General features: G+C 37.7%; 2 protein-coding genes across 3 annotated transcripts; both read left to right on the plus strand.

The window, feature by feature from the left end:
- Positions 1–22: 22 nt before the first annotated feature.
- LOC306849377 (ankyrin repeat and SOCS box protein 6-like) lies at positions 23–7,202 on the plus strand (the record flags this gene model as incomplete). Of its 2 annotated transcripts, none has more annotated exons than XM_079384342.1 (7): positions 23–192; positions 3,566–3,699; positions 3,777–3,949; positions 4,030–4,136; positions 4,309–4,417; positions 4,502–4,588; positions 5,159–7,202. In XM_079384342.1, 6 exons carry the CDS (start codon positions 3,599–3,601, stop codon positions 5,887–5,889), a joined length of 1,308 nt encoding a protein of 435 aa, XP_079240468.1. In that variant the 3' UTR covers positions 5,890–7,202. The 2 variants fall into 2 exon arrangements, with proteins under 2 accessions (XP_079240468.1, XP_079240467.1); XM_079384341.1 differs by having other exon boundaries at positions 49–81; positions 5,159–6,407.
- A 1,905-nt stretch (positions 7,203–9,107) lies between these two features.
- Positions 9,108–19,092, plus strand: LOC306849303 (NLR family CARD domain-containing protein 3-like). Its single transcript, XM_079384233.1, has 7 exons — positions 9,108–9,184; positions 10,072–10,192; positions 11,383–13,218; positions 13,825–13,998; positions 14,553–14,726; positions 14,922–14,968; positions 18,447–19,092. Exons 1-7 carry the CDS (start codon positions 9,160–9,162, stop codon positions 18,968–18,970), a joined length of 2,901 nt encoding a protein of 966 aa, XP_079240359.1. The 5' UTR covers positions 9,108–9,159; the 3' UTR covers positions 18,971–19,092.
- The last annotated feature ends 1,480 nt before the right edge of the window (positions 19,093–20,572 follow it).

Genomic DNA, 20,572 nt, shown 5'->3' on the forward strand with positions numbered 1-20,572 from the left:
CCATGTTTCTGCGTGTGCTTTTATTTTGAAAAACTTTACTTTCACTATATGTGGGAGGAACTACTTCCGGTTCTACAGTGGGTAAGCTAAAGGAATAATAATAAAACGCAAATTATTAAGTATATTTATGTTAAAAAGATTTCCTGGAGCTTTGATTACACATGAATCAAGAAAGCGGTAGACAGCTTGCAGGCAAGTAAAGGTCCCACATAAAACAAGAACAAAATGAATAAATCTGCTTCATATGTTTATTTTCTGCTAATTCCGACGTTATAATTTTAAATACATCTTATAAGGTGTTATATTTTCATTCATGTGATTATACCACTCTTTCAGAGGTGTGGTCTCTAATAATGTGCATTATTTCAAAACTTAAAAGAGGATTCAATGATTGTTTCTTAAACAGGTGCATCTCAAAAAAATTAGAATATCGTGAAAAAGTTAATTGTAACTTATTTCAAAAAGTTAAACGTTCATATATTCTAGATTCGTTACATGTAAAGTAAAACATTCCAAAAGTGTTTTGTTTTAATTTTGATTAGAGTTTATTAGGGCTGCCAATAATGACTATTTTTATTTTGATTAATCTATCGACTAATTTATCGATTAATCTAAACGATTAATTTCCCACAAAAAATCAACAATTTTACTTAAGAATTTTTTACTAAACCAAATGAAATCCATATTTCTATGAAATCCTGTTTTAAAGCAAAAGTGCAACAGAGTGCAAGAAGTAAGTGTCCATCTCAGTCCAAATCACTGAAATCAAAGTCCAGTATTATAGAGTAAGAATGACAACATATCCACGTCTTCTAGTAAAATTATAATCAAAAAACACCTTTTAAAGGAGTATTTACCAGATTTTATTTAGGTGAAAAATGTAAATGTGCAGTATTTCTGAAAAAAAAGAAAGAAAAAACAAACAAACTTTTTTTTTATATAAAATCAATTAATTGGAGATGCCAATGATTATTAAACTTTAATGGAAACATTAAAATGGAATCCAGAAAATAATGGAAAACAGAATTAGGTACAGATAAAACTGTAAAACTCAATTAATTAGACAGGCTTTTTGATTAATATAATTTAATTAAAACCATTAAAACAGAGTATAGAAAAATTAAAATGGAAAAAAAACTTTTTGGGAAATAAAACAGATTTCATAGGGCCCTATAATTATAATATATAGATTTTTTGTGGTAATAAAATTAGATGTAAGTGAACAATAGCTTTTAAAATGACTTAAAATACATATAGCAATGATGCAATAATAATTAGTTCAAATAAAGTATCAAAAGCAAGAAATCATATGGTTTTACTGAACAAAACTGTTAAAACACATATTATAAACAATAGAGCTAATGAACATTACGCATAACAACACCGGCCTGCGGGAGCATCTAATCCTTTTAATTCAAATGTCCACTTAATATTTGGCCATTTCTTTAGGACAGAAATGCTCTAGCCACTGTAATTAAATGATTTGGACATCAAACCGTGTAAACTCAGAGGGAGGGTTTGAGCTTTTATTTTGAAATCGCGATGTATTATCCTGTGTTTGTGTGGATTTATAAATGATTTACTTTACAAATCTGATGAAATGGCACACGCTGCGTTCCCGGATGAACGTTATAATAAACCCAAACTCACAACAACATGCAGAGATGAGTTTGAGTCGCTCCACATGTGAATGATAACAGTTTCTGTGGAGCTGAGAGATGCACGTGCTTAATCTACACGCATGAAATAATTAAAGCGCACATACTGTGTTAGAACTGCATCGCATATAATTATTTAAATCATAGCGTTTGTGAATTCACAGTTATGCTTAATTATGATTTTTAAATGGGTTTAATATATCACGCAGCCTTGGAAAATATTCTCGTCTGTGAAATGCGTCACTTCCGGTATTTTGCCAGTTAGTCGACACGAGCAAAATGAAGTCGACGATTTTAAAAATCGACTAAAATCGACGAATCGCGACAGCCCTAGAGCTTACAGCTCATGAAAGTCACAAATCAGTATCTCAAAATATTAGAATATTTCTTAAGATCAATAAAAAAAAAGTTCAAGTTCTTTAAAGTATGTTCATTTATGCACTCAATACTTGGTCGGGGCTCCTTTAGCACAAACTCCAGCATCAGTGAGGTGTGGCAGCGATCAGCCTGTGGCACTGCTGAGGCACTATTGAGCCTTCAGCTCGTCTGTATTGTTGGATCGACTGTTTCTCATCTTTCTCTTGAACATATCCCATAGTTTCCTTATGGGGTTCAGGTCAGGCATGTTGGCTGGCCAATCAAGCACAGTGATATCATGGTCAGCAAATCACTTGGAAGTGGTTTTGGCTCAGTGGGCAGGTGCTAAAGTCCTGCTGGAAAAGCAAATCAGCATCTTCATAAAGCTTGTCAGCAGATGGAAGCATAAAGTGCTCCAAAATCTCCTGGTAGATGGCTGCATTGACTTTGGACTTGATAAAACACAATAGACCAACACCAGCAGACGTCACGGCACCCCAAGTCATCACTAACTGTGGAAACTTCATACTGGACTTCAAGCAGCTTGGGTTTTGTGCCTCTCCAGTCTTCCTACAGACTCCAGACATCGATTTCCAAATGAAATGCAAAATGTACTTTTATCTGAAAAGAGGACTTTGGGCCACTGAGCAACAGTCCAGTTCTTTTTCTCCACAGCCCAGGTAAGATGCTTCTGACGTAGTTTCTGTTTCAGAAGTGGCTTGGTCGCCCTTTTCCTGAAGACGTCTGAGCGTGGAGACTCTTGATGCACTGACTCCAGCTTCAGTCCACTCCTTGTGAAGCTCTCCCAAGTGTTTGAATCAGCTTTGCTTGACAGTATTCTCAAGCTTGCGGTCATCCCTGTTGCTTGTGCACCTTTTCTTACCCAAATTCTTCCTTCCAGTCAACTTGGCATTTAATATGCTTTGATACAGCACTCTGTAAACAGCCACTCCTTTCAGTAATGACCTTCTGTGACTTACCCTCTTTGTGGAGGGCGTCAATGTTCGTCTTCTGGATCATTGCCAAGTCAGCAGTCTTCCCCATTATCGTGGCTTCAAAGAACAAGAGATACCCGGAATTTATACTGTAGTGATGGTCATTTAATGAAGCTCAAATGTAAATATTCTAATATTTTGAGAGACTGATTTTTGACTTTCATGAGCTGTAAGCTCTAATCATCAAAATTAAAACAAAAAACTTTTGAAGTGTTTTACTTTACATAATATATATAATGAATCTAGAATATATGAAAGTTTCACTTTTTGAAATAAGTGAAAAATTAAATTTGAAATTTAAGTTAATAAAAAAATTAACTTTTTCACGATATTCAAATTTGTTGAGATGCACCTGTAACTATAGCCTTACTATATATTTATTTATACTTTACTACTACATACCATATTTGCTCCATAAGAATTTATAACAGTGTTTAATTGCCACAAGCAGATTGATCTGTGTTGTATAAAATTGTGTAATGTTATGTATGTTATGTTTTGCTGTCTGACAACATGATTTGTGTGTGGTTGACATGTGTCTGTGCTGTTTTACAGCGTGAGGAGATCGTGGCACAAAGGGAACGGACTATGCCTTTCCTGCACGGCTTCAGGAGGATCGTGTACGAGTACCAGCCGCTGGTGGATGCTGTGATGTGTGTCCTGGGATTAGAAGGAGAAAACCAGCGCAGGTCAGCAAACCACCTGCGTTTTAAAGACTGCAAGGATGAATTGTATGAACTGCATTTTGACATCCTGCATTTGACAGGCAAGATGATGAAGAAAGCCTCTCTGGGGCTCTTGTGGAGCTGCTGGACAGAGAGTCTCAGTCTCCCGTCTTCATGGAGGGAATCAGTTATTCTCTGTTTCGAGTGGCTGATCTCGGGTTGGTCAGCGTGGCACAGGTGCTTCTGCGTTACGGAGCTGATCTCAACTTTGAAGGTTTGTGGATGTTTGTGTGATTCTGATAAACCTCATTATAATCATGGAAACGTAATCAGACCCTTTTCTTATGGATCCAGACCCTGTATCGTACTACAACCCCTTACACATCGCCGTGTTGAGGAACAAGCCAGACATGGTGCAGATGCTGATATCTCACGGAGCTGAAATCGAAAAGAGGGACAGGGTGAGAATTTATGTAATTATTTAAATGTAATAATTATAAATTTTCAATTTGATTGATTTTTATTCTTTGTCATTTTTTTGTTTTATTTTGAATACAGACATTTTCTACATTTTATGTCTATTTTATATATTACAGGCATTTAATTTGAGATGCTTTTTTGTCTGTGCAATAGATTCATGAAAGCAGCCCTCTTGATTTGGCCAGCGAGGAGGTGGATAAGCTGCTGTGTCTGCGTGTGCTTCTGGATTTGGGTGCTGATGTGAATGCAAAAGACAAGAACGGTATTTCAGCTAAATTAACTAATAAAATAGAACGTTATAATAGAATGGTTTCTTATTATATGCTACACATGCTTGCTTTCACAGGAAAAACTGCACTGCTTCATGCTCTGGCCAGCAGTGATGGACTCACAGTCAATAATGTGGACAATATACAGCTGCTTCTAGACAGAGGTGCTTCACTGTGCATGTAAAACATCAGCTCGGACATTGCTAGAGAAAAGTTTATTCAGAAATTTTGATTAATAGGTGTTTTAAAAATGGTTTCACCATGGAAGATGGCATTTCTTTCAAATATTAAACAAAGATTTTATATAGTTATAATTGCAATGTTGAAAGAAGTTTAATTTGTATAATTTCATATATAAATATGAACATATATTTTCATATATATATATATATATATATAGACATATATTCATTTAAATTATATTTTTATATTTTGTGGGGAGGAATAATTTTTATAAAAAGTTACACATTATTTTTTAATTACTTAATATAATATATATAATTTAATATAAAATGTTAGAAATTATATCTGTAATTTATATTAAAATTGATTTGACACACACAGTAATTATTTTATTTGATATGTTTAATTAATTTTTATTCATTGTGTTTTTAATTTTTTAACAGCTATTTTTTTTTTTTACATTTTACATGTTTCTTTAAAGGCATTTTAAAAAAAAATTTTTTTATTGCTTATTGTTAATGCTATAATCGTGTTTTTGTAATCCCTTGCAGGTGCAGATGTGAACGCCACCACACATGATGGGGAGACCCCCATGTCCTCGCTCACGTTCCTGGTGAAGGAGGCTCTGGACAGCAGCGCGGAGGATGCGAAGGAGATCGGGCACTTCTGTACCCGGGTGGCACATCTTCTGATCAGCCACGGAGCCGATCCCAGCTGCTGCTTGAACGCTACCGACGGGGAAGTGTGGGAACATTCACTAACCTACAGCAGTCTGGAGAACTTCGACTTGCTGTTTCCCCTGACTGCGCTTCTCCTCCAGCATGGCGCTTCCTTCGTCTGCTCTCACCACAGTACCTCCTACTGGACGGGTCAGCAGTTGATATTCACACGTCTCACTGAAGCTCTCCGGGAAGCTTTAGATGCTGCCGAGGTGGCTGATGTTTTAGCTAAAGCTGAAGTGCTGTTGGATCTGGCCAGGATCTGCTCTCCGGTCGTTCCTCCCCTCTTCTCTCGCTCACAATTGCCCGTGCTGGACCAGGCCTCTACACATCAGCCCCTGCTGGAGCTCTACAGCAGGCTAGAGGAGCAAGAAACGTGGCCGCTGCCACTGAGGTGCCTTTGCAGGAGACTCATCCGCCGTTGTCTGCAGCCCTGGCCCTTTGAGGAGAAGGTGAAAGCCCTGCCACTTCCAGACAGACTGAAGGACCCACTGCTCCCAGAGGACAGCTGGAAGGACAGAGCTGGCTGGGACAGATTCAAACCTCGACGTTCTCCACGCTGAGAGACACAGTTTGTGTGTGTGCTTGTAAATATGGAGCCCTTAATGACCACTGCATTCATTAAAACTAAGATAAAAGATACTCTGTGCCTGCCTCCTTTGATCGACATGCAGAACGATCATTTTCCTGGTGATCTGAGAGTGAGAAATGAATAAAAACTATATGAAAAGTGTTATAAATGTCATGCAAATGATGTAACTCTGTGTTTTCTGTGTCAAAATGAGAGTAACTTTATTACACATTACCAGGTAATATTTTGGAGTTTATCTGTATATCTTTCAGTATGAAAATTGATAATTGTTTACAGTTTAATCTTTAATATCATATAAAGCTTCACTGCCGTATGTGCATTAAAAAAAAAATTGTATGTGTTGTGTGTTTATATTTAAGCTTGATTTGGAGTTGCTAATTGGAATCAAATCCATCTCCATTTTCTTTATAATGATTTATGTGATATTCTGAAGGTGCCTTAACAAGAACAACTTTGTAGTTGTAGTATTAAAGAAATGTTTGAATCTCTTTCATTGTACAGTGTGAATATATAATATAGTTTGGAGCTGCTGAAATGTGAGTGGTGTGTTCACACTGAAAATTCCAACAAGAAGTGTAAATGCAATCTGTGCTGATAAAAGAGATAAACAACGCTTCGCATCATAGTTGAGCAGTCACTGGAATGGAACTCGCCGTTGGACATCAATTTCGTCGACTATGAAAAAGCATTCGATAGCGTGGATCGAGAGACCCTCTGGAAGCACCTTATTTACGGCATTCCAACAAAAATGGTCAACCTAATCAGGAACTCCTACGATGGCATGTCCTGCAGGGTTATCAATGGAGGGCAGCTTACCAAGGATGCAAGTCTTTCTGTATGGAGCAGAGACCTGGAGGACGACAAAGACCACCCTCAGGAAAATCCAGACCTTCATCAACAGCTGCCAGAGAAGGATCCTCCAGATCCGCTGGCCTGACACCATCAGTAATGCCAACCTTTGGGAGAGAACCTGCCAACTTCCTACTGAGGAAGAAATCAGGAAGAGGAGATGGGGCTGGATAGGCCATACCTTGCGCAAACCTCAACACAAATCACCAGGCAGGCACTGAAGTGGAACCCTCAGGGAAAGTGCAGAGGCCGTCCAAGAAAAACCTGGCGGCGTGACCTTGAAGATGACACCACAAAGATGGGTTATACCTGGCAACAGCTGGAGAGAATGGCCCAGGACAAGCATCCTCTTATACAAAACTAAAAAAAATCTAGAAAATGTATCTAAAGAGCCAAGTAATGCTTTTGTTATGAATATAAAACTTAGCCTAATATAACACACCCTTTCACAGTCATTTGTATGTTAAGTTATCATGGCAAATGAGTTATTTATGTACAGGACACCAAAAGGCACCCTACAGTGATATTGACCCGTATGCAAACAGGTAAATTGCACATAATGTAGTTTTTAAATGAAGCTAAAATAAATCTAAATTATAACATTTTTATTTGTTAAAATATATTCAATTAGGCTACACAGAGGCTGTCATAACATATTTCATAATAGATTAATTTAAACATACATTAAATAATTAAGACTAACAGGTAAAGTAAAATATAACAAATACCACAGCCATATTACCCTGCAGCCCAAGATTGGTTGGCCACGAAGCTAAGCAGGGCTGAGCCTGGTCAGTACCTGGATGGGAGACCTCCTGGGAAAACTAAGTTGCTGCTGGAAGCGGTGTTAGTGAGGCCAGAAGGGAGTGCTCACCCTGCAGTCTGTGTGGGTCCCAATGCCCCGGTATAGTGACGGGGACACTATACTGTCAAAAAGCACCGTCTTTTGGATGAGACGTTAAACCGAGGTCCTGATTTCTGTGGTCATTAAAAATCCCATGACACTCATTGTAAAGAGAAGGGGTGTAACCCCGGTGTCCTGGCCAAATTGCCTCCACTGGCACCTATCTATCATGGCCTCCTAATAATCCCCATCCACTTGATTGGCTCTATGACTCTCTCTCCTCTCCACCTGTAGCTAGTGTGTGGTGAGCACACTGGCGCCGTTGTGCTGTGGCTGCTGTCACATCATCCAAGTGGATGCTGCACACTGGTGGTGGTTGAGAAGAGACCCTCCATATGATTGCAAAGCGCTTGGGGGGGTATAGCAATACACAATAAAGTGCTATGCTTCATTCCTTCATTCATCAAAAATAGAGTAATATTTTGCAAAATGCTCTTTTCTAGACTTAATTTCTCTGGTGAACTGACGAGCTGTGGACACTGATGACTTGCCTGAGGTAATGACATGCTTGACATTTTGTTTACAGTTTTGTTGACACGAGTGAAACACTGATTGAGCGATTGGCATGAGATGTTAATTCATGTTAAAACTAGTAGTAAAGAGGAAGGAATGATCGCGTTCCCCTCTGCCACACAGCACAAGTCTGCGGCGCGAAACGGCTCACACACGGGAACCGGAGCTGAACGTGGCCACTCTAGTCAATGCTTGTCCCAGAATCAAGGCATTTATACAGCGATCTGTCATGCCGCATCAAAGACGGTCAAAACGCCATTTATTGTTTGGAAAAAATGCTGTATTTCCGAAAGAGCCGTAGCAAATATCGGTATGAATATAGGCTATGTGTACCATCACACCCCTAATACAAAGGTGTGAACATTTTTTTGCCCCTTCCTGTTTTTATTTTAAATTTTTTGCATATGTCACACTTGAATGATTCAGATCATCAAACTCATTTTAATATTACACAAAGATGATCTGAGTAAAAATACAAAATGCAGTTTTGAAATAATGATTAAGGGAAAAAAGCTGTCCAAACCTGCCTGTCACTATGTGAAAAAGTAATTGCCCCCTAAATCTAATAACTGGTTGTGCCACCCTTTGCAGCAACAACTGCAATCAAGCGTTTGCAATAACTGGCAATGAGTCTTTGAGGAATTTTGGCCCGCTTTTCTTTGCAGAATTGTTTTAATTCAGCCACATTGCAGGGTTTTCAAGCATGAATGGACTGTTTATGGTCATGCCACAGCATCTCAATTGGATTTAAGCCCGGATTTTGACTTGGCCACTCTAAAACCTTAATTTTGTTTTTCTTGAGCCATTCAGAGGTGGACTTGCTGGTGTGTTTGGTATCATTGTCCTGCTGCATAACCCAAGTGCGTTTCACAAAACACGGAAGTCAGTTGTGGGTAACCCACATTAAAACCAAAACTGAAAGCAACAGATTGAAAGCTGTTTTTCATCGACGTTTAGTTTTGGACAGGGCTGAGGATGAAAAGACTGATAGAAATTCACAGTAAGTTCGTTTTCGCATTGTCTGATAGCACACGTAGCCTACATCTAACATTACATGTGTTTGATGTCAAATTTAAAACTAAGTTACACTGTTGTAGTAGATATTCAAACGAAATGACGTTTTTACGTTGAATCTTCATCTTGCACGGTAGTCACAGATTGTGGAATTTAATTGCTAAATGTTTGTTTCCCTACTTTTTAAAGATGTTGTATTAAGCTTTATTAAAATTTTCAAGATGTTTTCAAGAAGATATAGCACGTAACAAGAAAAACCTGTTTGTTCATATCTTTGTAAACAAAAAATGTAGGTGGAGGATGTTAACGTCATTAGCACTTTCAATTCTATAGAACTCTAATTTGATCCAAAGTACCAATTCACTTAGAAAGTATCAATAAAATGAATTTGACAAAGAAACTAAAATAGTGTTTTTGTGGGTGCTTTCATTTTATTTTTTATTTCATTCAGTTTATAGATAGAAGCCTACAATGTTTTCCATAGATTATAAGTAATTTTGGGAAAATCAGAAGTTTCATTTTGCCTAATTAATGAGCAATAATTAATAACAAAATTACTAAAACTTTCTGAGCTTAAATTAGACTAACGTTGCACTTATGTTTCTTGCAACACTGTTATAACCCTGTTCCAGTGTAGTATTTTATGTTTTAATGATTTAAATTAGGTATATTTAATTTAGGTGTTTATTTTAATGTTTATTGCTATGCTCTAAAATCACACAAATCGGGTTTTAAACTTTGCAGTATTTATATATGTTCTAAACTTTGGTAACAGGGTTTGAAAAAAAAATGCAAATGCAAATCTAAAATAAAACAGCTTATATAGAATTGATTCTAATTCCATGTGGTTGACGTGTTCTAACCGTTTGAAAGATATGGAAGGAGAGGCGAAGAGACGGAAAAGAGGATCTCCAGAACCCAGCGATGTGTCACTGAGCAGTATTGCCATTCCACATCCTGAATTCAGTGAGGGCTCAGTGCTTTTTGACCCCAGGTAAGACTAGGCACAGCTTCTATAAATTGCTGCATTTTGCAGGAAATAAAGAAACTAATTGAAATGTTTAAAAAAAGGAAAGAATTTCCTTTGTTGACTCCCCCAGGTATGATATAGGACAATTGTCAGCGTTATGGCATATGCTCAAATGCATTCAAAGCTAATATACAGTATATTGCTGTTTGATATTCTTTTAAAATAAAACTATATTAAGGGCGTTCACCATAGGATGTTCTGAGACTGTGGCGGGTGGACATTGGGACAGGTGCCGCCAGAAGAAAATGCTTACAATACTTAAATTCTTCAGTTTCAAGCCTTAAACCCTGAAGCTTTTGGTATGACTTTACATTATCTGTGACAACAACAAACACTTCTCATTACAGATCTATAGTTGTCTGTCCACAGCAACGCAACATGTTGGAAATTATATAAATGTGAAAATAAAGTGCACAAGGAGCATGTTGTTTTCCTCAATTATTGCATGCAAAGACAGAGTGTGCTGAATTTTCTGTGAAACAAGCCTTTCCAAGACACTGAAAACACTGTATCATGAGCTGCACGCATGTAAATGAACACATTGCTGCAGTTTACTCTGAAATATGCAGCACAACAGACTATAAACATTTAATTGATATGGCAGCCTATTGCGATTTTTATCGTGTTTAGGTTTTTTCCTTTGCGTTTTGAAAAGTTTTACATACAGATGACAACATTGTTAAATGATCTCCGTTCACATGGATCCATGAAAACTACTAAAAACGCTGTATTGTGCATACCAGGCCAGTAGATGGCGATGTGACTTTGTAAAGAAAAACTACAAGCATATGCACATATGCATTGCTATAGATTGAACATGTAATACACATGATGTCACCATTTCATAAAACGGTGAAAACTTTTTCACAGATTTACAGACCCCCAAAACACGATTGTCGTGTAAAATATATTTTTTCCACTGAAAAATGGGGTCATGTAAACACCGGCTAAGCCATATTGCAATTTCAAACTGATTAAAATTGGAATTATGGTGGGACAAAGTAGACAGTGGTGGCTAGAAAACACTGGAATTTATTGTATTATATCTTTAATTATTGTTTGTTGTATTACATATTTTGCACTTATAAAATCAGTAAAATTACTCCACTAAATATACCTTCAGATTGTAATCAAGAAATGTGTTTTTTCTTTAGTGTGGAGAGAGGTGCTCAGTCCAAATCCAGTCCTGCTGGTTCTCCTCCCCACAACACTGTAACAGTTGATTTGCTCAAGGAAAGACACAAAATAAGCATGAAGAGCAAGTATGAGAGCTTATTTGAGGGAATTAAATTACAAGAGAATAAAACTTTCCTGAACAGCATTTACACGCAGCTCTACATCAGAGAGGGAGAGAATGAAAGGGTGAATGAAGAACATGAGATCTTACAGAAGGAGACAAATTACAAGATGCTCCAAGAGACTCCAATTGACTGCAATAACATCTTTAAACTTCTGCCAGGAAGTGAAAAGCAGAAAAAAGTAAAAATCAAGACTGTTCTTACTAGCGGCATCGCTGGAATTGGAAAATCAGTCTCTGTGCAGAAGTTCATTCTGGACTGGGCTGAGGGAAAAGCCAATCAGGATGTAGATTTCATGTTTGTCCTTACATTTAGAGAGCTGAACTTGTTTAAAGATCATCAGTACAGTCTTTACAAACTTCTGGTGGACTTTTATCCTGAACTTCAAGATCTGGACTCAAACATTCTTGAGGAGTGTAAAGTTGTATTCATCTTTGATGGCCTGGATGAAAGTAGAATTACACTGATGTTTTCAGAAAATGAGAGCGTTTCTGATGTAAATGAGTCGTCTTCAGTGGGTGTGTTGATGTCAAATCTCATCAGAGGAGAGATGCTTCCCAATGCTCTCATCTGGATCACCTCCAGACCAGCAGCATCCAGTCTGATCCCCTCCAAATACATCAACCATCTGACAGAAATTCATGGATTCAGTGATCCTCAGAAGGAGGAATATTTCAGAAAGAGAATCAGCGATAAGCATCAAGCCAGCAGAATCATCTCACACATTAGAAGATTAAGAAGCCTCCACATCATGTGTCACATCCCTGTCTTCTGCTGGATCTCAGCCACTGTGCTTCAAAACCTCCTGAAACAAAATAACAGTGCAGAAATCCCTAAAACTCTGACTGAGATGTACATCCACTTCCTGCTCACTCAGATGAACATGAGGAATCAGAAGTATGAAGAGACTTGTGGAAGAGATCCAGAGGAACTCCTGCAGTCCAACAAAGCCAAGATTGTGAAACTTGCTGGACTGGCTTTCAAGCAGCTGAGGAAGGGCAATGTGATGTTCTATGAGGAGGACCTGAGAGAGAGCGGCATAGATGCCACTGACATCACAGTGTATTCTGGGATTTGCACTGAGATCTTTAAGGAGGAATCTGTGATTCATCAGAGGAAAGTCTACTGCTTCATACATCTGAGCTTTCAGGAGTTTCTCGCTGCGTTTTATGTTTTCTACAGCTTTATAAATGACACTTCAGATGCTCTGAAAGTGTTTGATTTGCTCCCAAATTTCTATAAAGGAGTGATAGATGTGGCTCTTCAGAGTGAGAATGGACACTTGGATCTTTTCTTGCGCTTCCTGCTGGGCATCTCGCTGGAGTCCAATCAGAGACTCCTACAGGGTCTGCTGACACACACCGAGAAGAGCTCTGAGAGCATCAGGACAACCGCAGCTTACATTAAAGACAAAATCAAACAGGAACAGGGTCTCTCGGCTGGTAGATCCATCAACCTTCTTCTCTGTTTGCTGGAGATGAATGATCAGACTCTGGTTAGAGAGATTCTGGAGTTTCTGAAATCAGACAAAGACTCACAGAATAAACTGTCTCCGTCTCACTGCTCAGCGATCGCCTATATGCTCCAGATGTCAGACGAAGTTCTAGAGGAGCTGGACCTCAAGAAATACAACACATCAGATGAGGGCAGAAGGAGACTGGTACCGGCTGTGATAAACTGCAGAAAAGCAAAGTAAGAAATATCAATTTGCTTCAAGTGAATTCTGTTGAGCGTTTCAGAATTTTCTGTTGCAATTTAAATCAACATAATATCATATATATTTACACACACAGCAGTTCAAAAGTTTTAAACAAGTTTCTTCTGCTCATCAAGGCTACATTTATTTGATCCAAGCTGAATTTGTAGCAGCCATAACTCCAGTCTTTATTGTCACATGATCCTTCAGAAATCATACTAATAAGTTGATTTATTATCAGTTCTGGAAATGGTTGTGCTGCTTAATATTTGTTTTGGAATCAGTGATACTTTTTTCTGCATTTTGATTTTTTGGTGAATAAAATTTAAAAGCATTTATTCAAAATAGAAATATTTTCTAACAATAAAAGTCTTTACCATCACTTTTGGTCAATCTAACACATCCTTGCTGAATAAAAGTATTAATTTCTTTTAGAAATAAATAAAGGAAAAAATGTACTTACCCCAAACTTTTGAACAGTAGTGTCTTTGTTACAAAGGATTTCTGTTTTAAATATGTATATATGTATATATAATTGACTATTAACATCCTGTTCCAAATGTCCATTACTTCAACTGAAATGGTGTTTTACTCTCTTTCAGTCTTGCCTGCTGTAATCTCACAGATCAGTGCTGTGAAATCGTGGCATCAGCTCTACAATCATTAAACTCGCCCCTCAGAGAGCTGGACCTGAGTAACAATGACCTGCAGGACGCTGGTGTGAAGCTCATCTGTGCCGGACTGAAGAGTCCAAACTGTCCGCTGGAGATACTGAGGTAAGAGTAATACCTGGAGTATGCTTTGTCTTTATGTCTGCCATTATGCCTGTGTGCACTCATTGCTTTGTGATATTTTACTTGACCTGCAGAGGACAGCACGGAGTTATCTTAATACTCACAATTGACTTCTGAACTTCTACCATTTTTTTATGGCCATTTTCTATCTTCTTTGAGTATCTTAAGAAACAGCAGCCCAGCTGTGACTATTGATAGCTGGTGGAGCCACCGATAAGTGCATTTGTGCATTATCGCGTGTCAAATGTGCGTAAGGCTAGATAACATAGACTGCATAGTCCCTTTACATCATGTATACTGTGCGTGAGATGTAACCGCAAACTGACATCTCTGAAACATACTTTTGGCTTATTTTGACTCTTTGGTTTTTAGTAAGTTCAAGTTCCGATAAATGATTCTTGCCAGAATACATTTGCAATAAACTCGTCAGTATTAATAGATATTTTTCTTTTATCATAGCATTCAATATTGTAATGCAGTTCTTATGCAACCAGAAATAATAATATCAATATCACTTTTAATTATTCTTCATCTAGGTTATCTGGTTGTATGGTGACAGAGGAAGGCTGTTGTTATCTGGCTTCAGCTCTCAATTCAGACACTTCACACCTTAGAGAGCTGGATCTGAGCTACAATCACCCAGGAGAAGCAGGAGTCGAGATGTTTTCTGCTTTGTTAGAAAATCCAGACTGCAAACTGGAGAAACTCAAGTATGTTGGGTTTTATATGACACATTGTTTTTGAGAGACTAGTTTGCCATCTCTACCTGATAAATGTTGATCCAGCTCTTTTGATTCTGATTCAGATTTTTGTCTGATTCTGATAATTATTGATGCAGCTCTTTGTTTTTTATAAACAGATGTGAGAAAATGCATTAAAATAACTTTTTTGTTTGTATTTTATAGATCATCCCATTTTGGAGATTTCAGGATCAAACCAGGACTACAAAAATGTAGGTTCTTTCTCTTTCACACACATTTAACATACAGTGCCCTCCACTAATATTAGCACCCTTGATAAATATGAGCAAAGGCGGCTGTGAAAATAAATCTGCATTGTTTATCCTTTTGATCTTTCACTCAAAAAATTCACAAAATTCTAACCTTTCATTGAAATAAAACAACTGAAAGTGGGGAGAAAATCTCATGATGAAATAAATGTTTTTCTCCAATGAATGTTGGCCACAATTATTGGCACACCTAGAAATTCTTAAGAGTAAAATATCTCTGAAGTATATTCCCATTCATATTTAAAAAAATTTTTTAGCACACCAGGCTGACTAAGAGCATGAAATTGTCCAGCCATGACTTCCTGTTCCACAGGATTATAAATATGAGGAACACAAAGGCCAAATTCCCTTAATCATCCATCACAAGGAGTAAAACCTAAGAATATATTTCTTATGTGCAGAACAAGATTATTGAGCATCACAAAATAGAAAGTGGCTGTAAGAAAAGAGTTTAAGCATTAAAAATCACCATTTCCACCACCAGGGTAATAACTTAGGGGTTACAATCAACTAAAGATGTTAAAAATCTGCCTGGAAGAGGACGTGTGTCTATATCGTCCTAATGCACGGTGAGGAGGAGAGTTTGAGTGGTTAAAGACTCTCCAAGGAACACAGCTGGAGAATTGTAGAGATTAGTTGAATGTCGGGGTCAGAAACGTAAAAAAACAACTACAACCAAACATCCCCTACATCACCACATGTTGTTCGGGAGGGCTTCAGAGGAAATCCTCCTAGCTCATACAAAAACAAACTTCAGCAAATTCAGTTGTCAGACACGACTGGAACTTCACTGGCTTCTATCGTCAGATGAAACCGAAAAAATAGCTTTTTGTCAGCAAACCCACAAGATGGGTTTAGTACAAACAGGGATAAAAAAAAGTACCCCATGCCCACGGTTAAATATACTGCTGGATCTTTAATGTTGTGGGGCTGTTTTTCTGCCAGAGGTCCTGAACATCTCGTTCAGAAACATGGCATCATGGATTCTATCAAATACCAACAGATAAAAAATCTAAACCTGACTGCCTCTGTTAGAAATCTTATAATGGGCCATGTTTGGATCTTCCACCAGGACAACAATCCAAAACAAGCATCAAAATAAACACAAAAATGGGTCACTGATCACAAAATGAATCTTTTACCTTGGCTGTCCCTGTCCTCTGACCTGAACCCTATAAAAAATGAGTGGGGTGAACTGAAGAGAAGAAGTAACATGGAGCTGTGAATCTGAAGGATCTGGAGAGATTCTGTATGAAGAATATGGTCTCTGATCTCTTATCAGGTGTTCTCCAAACTCTTCAGGCATTATAGGAGAAAACTCAGAGCTGTTACCCTGGAAAAGGACGTTGCAATAATTGGGTGCCAATAATTGAAGCCAACACGAACAAGAGAAAGCATTTATTTCACAATGAAGTTTTCCCCCCACTTTCAATTGTTTTACTTCAATGATAGGTTGGAATTTTGTGAATATTTTGGATGAAAGATAAAAAGGACAAACAATGCAGATTTATTTTCACAGCCACGAGGGTGCCAATATTAGTGGAGGGCACTGTATATATTAGTATGATCTATATCAGGGGCTTTCAAAGTGTGGAGCACATGCTTCTTTCCACCTGCATGCTGATAACAAAAACCTGAAGCACATGCACTAAACTCTTCTATCATTTCTCCTGCTTAGCCCATTGTGAAAGAACGGTCAAATGCACACCCTTATGTGTCAAAATACCCATCTTGGTAAGCATTCATATAAACGTATTTGGTTATGTCTTAGGTCAATGCAAACAGTAGGAAGAAAATTGGATGTGTGTCAATTCATAGCTTTCAGTCACGTGACCGGCTCGAAGACTTGGAGGGCAAAACATCCATAGAACTGCAGCACAAGAGTCTCAAATATTCATGTTTCCCAGCCGCAAATATTTAGATCACCTCGCAAAAGAATAAAACAAATGTATTTCTGATCAAAATGCAAGTTTTGGCCATTTGTAATCCATATTAAGCACCCACGGCAGTATTTCAATCATAAACAGTGCGACAAAACATTATAAAAACACTTAAAGTGCCGTAATATATTTAAAATGGTAATATTAAAAGATCAAATTCAGTATTCACCATATTAATGATCTATAGTTTACATAGTCAAGCAGATGAGGCCGGAATATGAACGCAATCCACTTAACGGTTCAGTGTTTTCCTTCTAATGGTTTTGTATGGGAAGCCATTTAACGTGAAACTTTGCACATTGTGTTTATATTCTGGCTTCATCTTCTTGCCTGTACAAAATATACATCATCAATAAGGTGTTTACTGAATTTTGCCTTTTAATATCTGCGTTTTACTATATTATTACTTGATGCAATCTGTGTAAAAATAACTGGTGGTCAGTGGAGTAAAGCTTCCTTTTGCCCTCCAGGCGAGCGTTCCTATAAGGGTGTGACCTCACGTGAAAACTATCAATATATTGGATCTGTGCATTAGGTCTTAATGTGACAGCAGCCGGTCAGCGCCGATATCCTTGTGGTTAGTGCACTGACATATAGCACAGTTGTGTTCAATTCGAGTTCAATTCCCGTCTCGAGGTCCTTTGCTGATCCCACTCCCCTTTCTCTTCCCAATTCTTTCCTGTCATCTCTCTACTGTGTGAAATTATTTCTGTATTATTTCTTACATGAAAAAACACCATTTAATTAATGCATTTGTTCTGTTTTTTATTTTTCCTGTTGCTCATAATTTGCTTCTTCCTTCTTATTTTATTACTGTTTGTGTAATAAAGTAGTTGCTTAAGATGTTTTTACTTATATTATTGCTGTGATATTAAAATAGTTATTCTCAGAATGTTCGTTATTTCAATTGTGAAACAGTTAAATGTTAGACAGTTAAAAGTCAAATATGAAAAGTTTAGCTACTTCGATCTTTCCTTATGCTCTTTAATGGTTAAAACTGAAGTGTCATGCTTAAATTCATGTTCAGATTTTGTAAACAGAAAATCCCCATAAAATGGTTGGCACTCATAAACCACTTTTCCACTGCCGGGCCAGTGTGAGCCAGAGCTAACAAAGAGCTAAGCGTGGCCAATGGCCTTGCACCTCAAGCCTCGAGGCCAAAATCTAGGCATGTTTCCACTATCAGACCAACCCTACTGTAAAACACTCTCTGAAGCAAACGTCACTCAACTTTTCATTGAGCTTAACGTGTTTTTATTACAGCAATCGTTTTAAATGATAAGCTCTGCCTTTGAATAGCCAAGGCATTCGCTGGGCTGAAAATCCCTGGCCGTTGGCCCTGAGGAAGCCTTGATGAGTCACGATCAAGCCTCGGAAGTGACAGTGGAAACGGGGCTATTTTGACATTGATGAGACATCGCCTTCAATGTTTATGGTGGTTATGACCCTGTATCTTTTGTTCTAATTTCTCTTGTATTTAGATGCCTGTGATCTTACACTGGATCCAAACACTGCATACTCTCATCTCACTCTGTCTGAGGGGAACAGAAAGGCAACACATGTGGAAGACGAGCAGCCATATCCTGATCATCCAGACAGATTTGAGCACCAGGAGCAGGTTCTGTGTGGAGAAATTCTGTCTGAACGCTGTTACTGGGAGGTTGAGTGGAGTGGGGGAGCTTATGTTGCAGTATCACATAAAGGAAATAAAATAAAGAAAAGAGGGAACGACTGTAGATTTGGCTGGAATGATAAGTCCTGGAGTCTTTTCTGTACTCCTGATGGATATAGTGCCTGGCACGATAACAAGAAAACAGATGCCAATTTCCCGTCAAAACCCTCAAACAGAGTAGCAGTGTATCTGGACAGGCTGGCCGGCACTGTGTCCTTCTACGATGTCTCTGACACACATACTCTCACACACGTATATACATTCAAAACCAAGTTCACTGAACCGCTCTACGCTGGGTTTGCAGTTTATGGTTCAGTGTTTCTGTCAAGTTGAACATCCTCCTATCATAATCAAAAGTAACAAATTTAGTAACTGCGAAACTAGCAACAATTTCTTGTATGTTCAGACTTGTATAAAGACAAAGTTCATTTGTATTTAATATATTTATATATATATATTTACATTTATGCATTTAGCAGACGCTTTTATCCAAAGCGGCTTACAGTGCATTCAGGCTATACATTTTTTATCAGTATGTGTGTTCCCTGGGAATTGAACCCATAACCTTTTGTGTGTGTGTGTGTGTGTGTGTGTGTGTATATATATATATATATATATATATATATACATACATACATACTTACACACACAATGTAATATCACATGAGACAGAGTTAGTTTTTCCCCTAAAATCAGGATTATATATAAATGAGGGCATCACATGAAATATGGTGGAATACGTCCTGCCTTCTAAATAAAAGAGCAAATCGTGAATTGAAGTCACTGGCTGCATCCGAAATCGCATACTCTCTTGAGTTGGTACTTACGACAGCAAAAAGAGTACATTCTATAGGAATGTGTGTAGTATCAAGTATTCTGGACATACTACATTTGCCATGTTGTCATGACCTACCAGGGTCAGTAGCGTGGCGTCACTGCCATTCATAAATCTTCTCCCATGGCCTCATGGGATATTAAAGTGTCCATTGTATGCACACTTCAGAATCGTGTTGGAAGATCGCCTACTCTTTTACATACCACAATTTCTTTGTCACATACTGTTTTTCGCTTACTATACAGTAGGAAAGTATGCAAATACAGATGCAGCCACTGACTAGAAACTCCTGTTGCCATAGAAACATTCAGTGTCTTGAGATGCACGTTTAGGACTTCACTTGCACATTGGCTGGACCATCCTGAAATATAAGCTTTTTTAATTATATTTGAGCACAAGAAACATGTTACATGACAGTTCATTTCAGATTTTGTTGCTGAAGTATGTTATTTAAATTTGAGTGAACAAAGACATTATTTAAAAACATTATTTAATATATTTTATTAGGCTTACTGTCCTCATTCACTGTATTTTTTAGATCTACTAGTATCTTTATTTTTTTGGGCTTCATTAATTTGTGCACAGTAAAAGATCAAATTTGTCTCCATTCAAGGTCTTTGTTCTTTGCTTGATGTAATAAAACTTGTTGAAATTGTTTCTGGTTGGATTGAGTTTAGACACTGCATGTGTTCAATAAACTCATTTTCAAACACAACTTTGTCTTCTGCCAGTTGCACCTGTCTTTAGCCTGAAATATTGTTTTTAAGGAACCATTGTTTTTAAGGATCCAGTTTTCAGATTCTCCAGTGACTGCATTGTTTCAATTCACAGTGATGAAAATGTAATATGGATTTTTTTTTCACAATACCTTCAACCACCACTAGAGAGAAGCATTTGCTTGTTTTAGTGCTTCTGTTAATGTTTATATCTAGTTTGTAGTCAGATTTGCCATTAGGGCCCCTGTGACTGAGAAATTTCAAAGGTCTGTGCAGCTGAATATACACAATTGCACAGACCATTAAAAAAAAATGACTTTCATACACCCCGATTCCTTTAAGAATGTGAAAATATGCAGATTTTAGATCTCAGTGCTAGAAACA

This window comes from Barbus barbus, assembly GCF_936440315.1.
Source record: "Barbus barbus genome assembly, chromosome: 29".
Taxonomy (NCBI): Eukaryota; Metazoa; Chordata; class Actinopteri; order Cypriniformes; family Cyprinidae; genus Barbus; species Barbus barbus.

Excerpts from the sequence above, each read along its gene's own strand:
- LOC306849303 (XM_079384233.1), top strand. The coding sequence starts at position 9,160 with ATGAAAAGACTGATAGAAATTCACA. Across the intron at positions 9,185-10,071 it reads AAGACTGATAGAAATTCACA|ATATGGAAGGAGAGGCGAAG; the intron begins GTAAGTTCGTTT and ends ACCGTTTGAAAG. Across the intron at positions 13,219-13,824 it reads ATAAACTGCAGAAAAGCAAA|TCTTGCCTGCTGTAATCTCA; the intron begins GTAAGAAATATC and ends ACTCTCTTTCAG.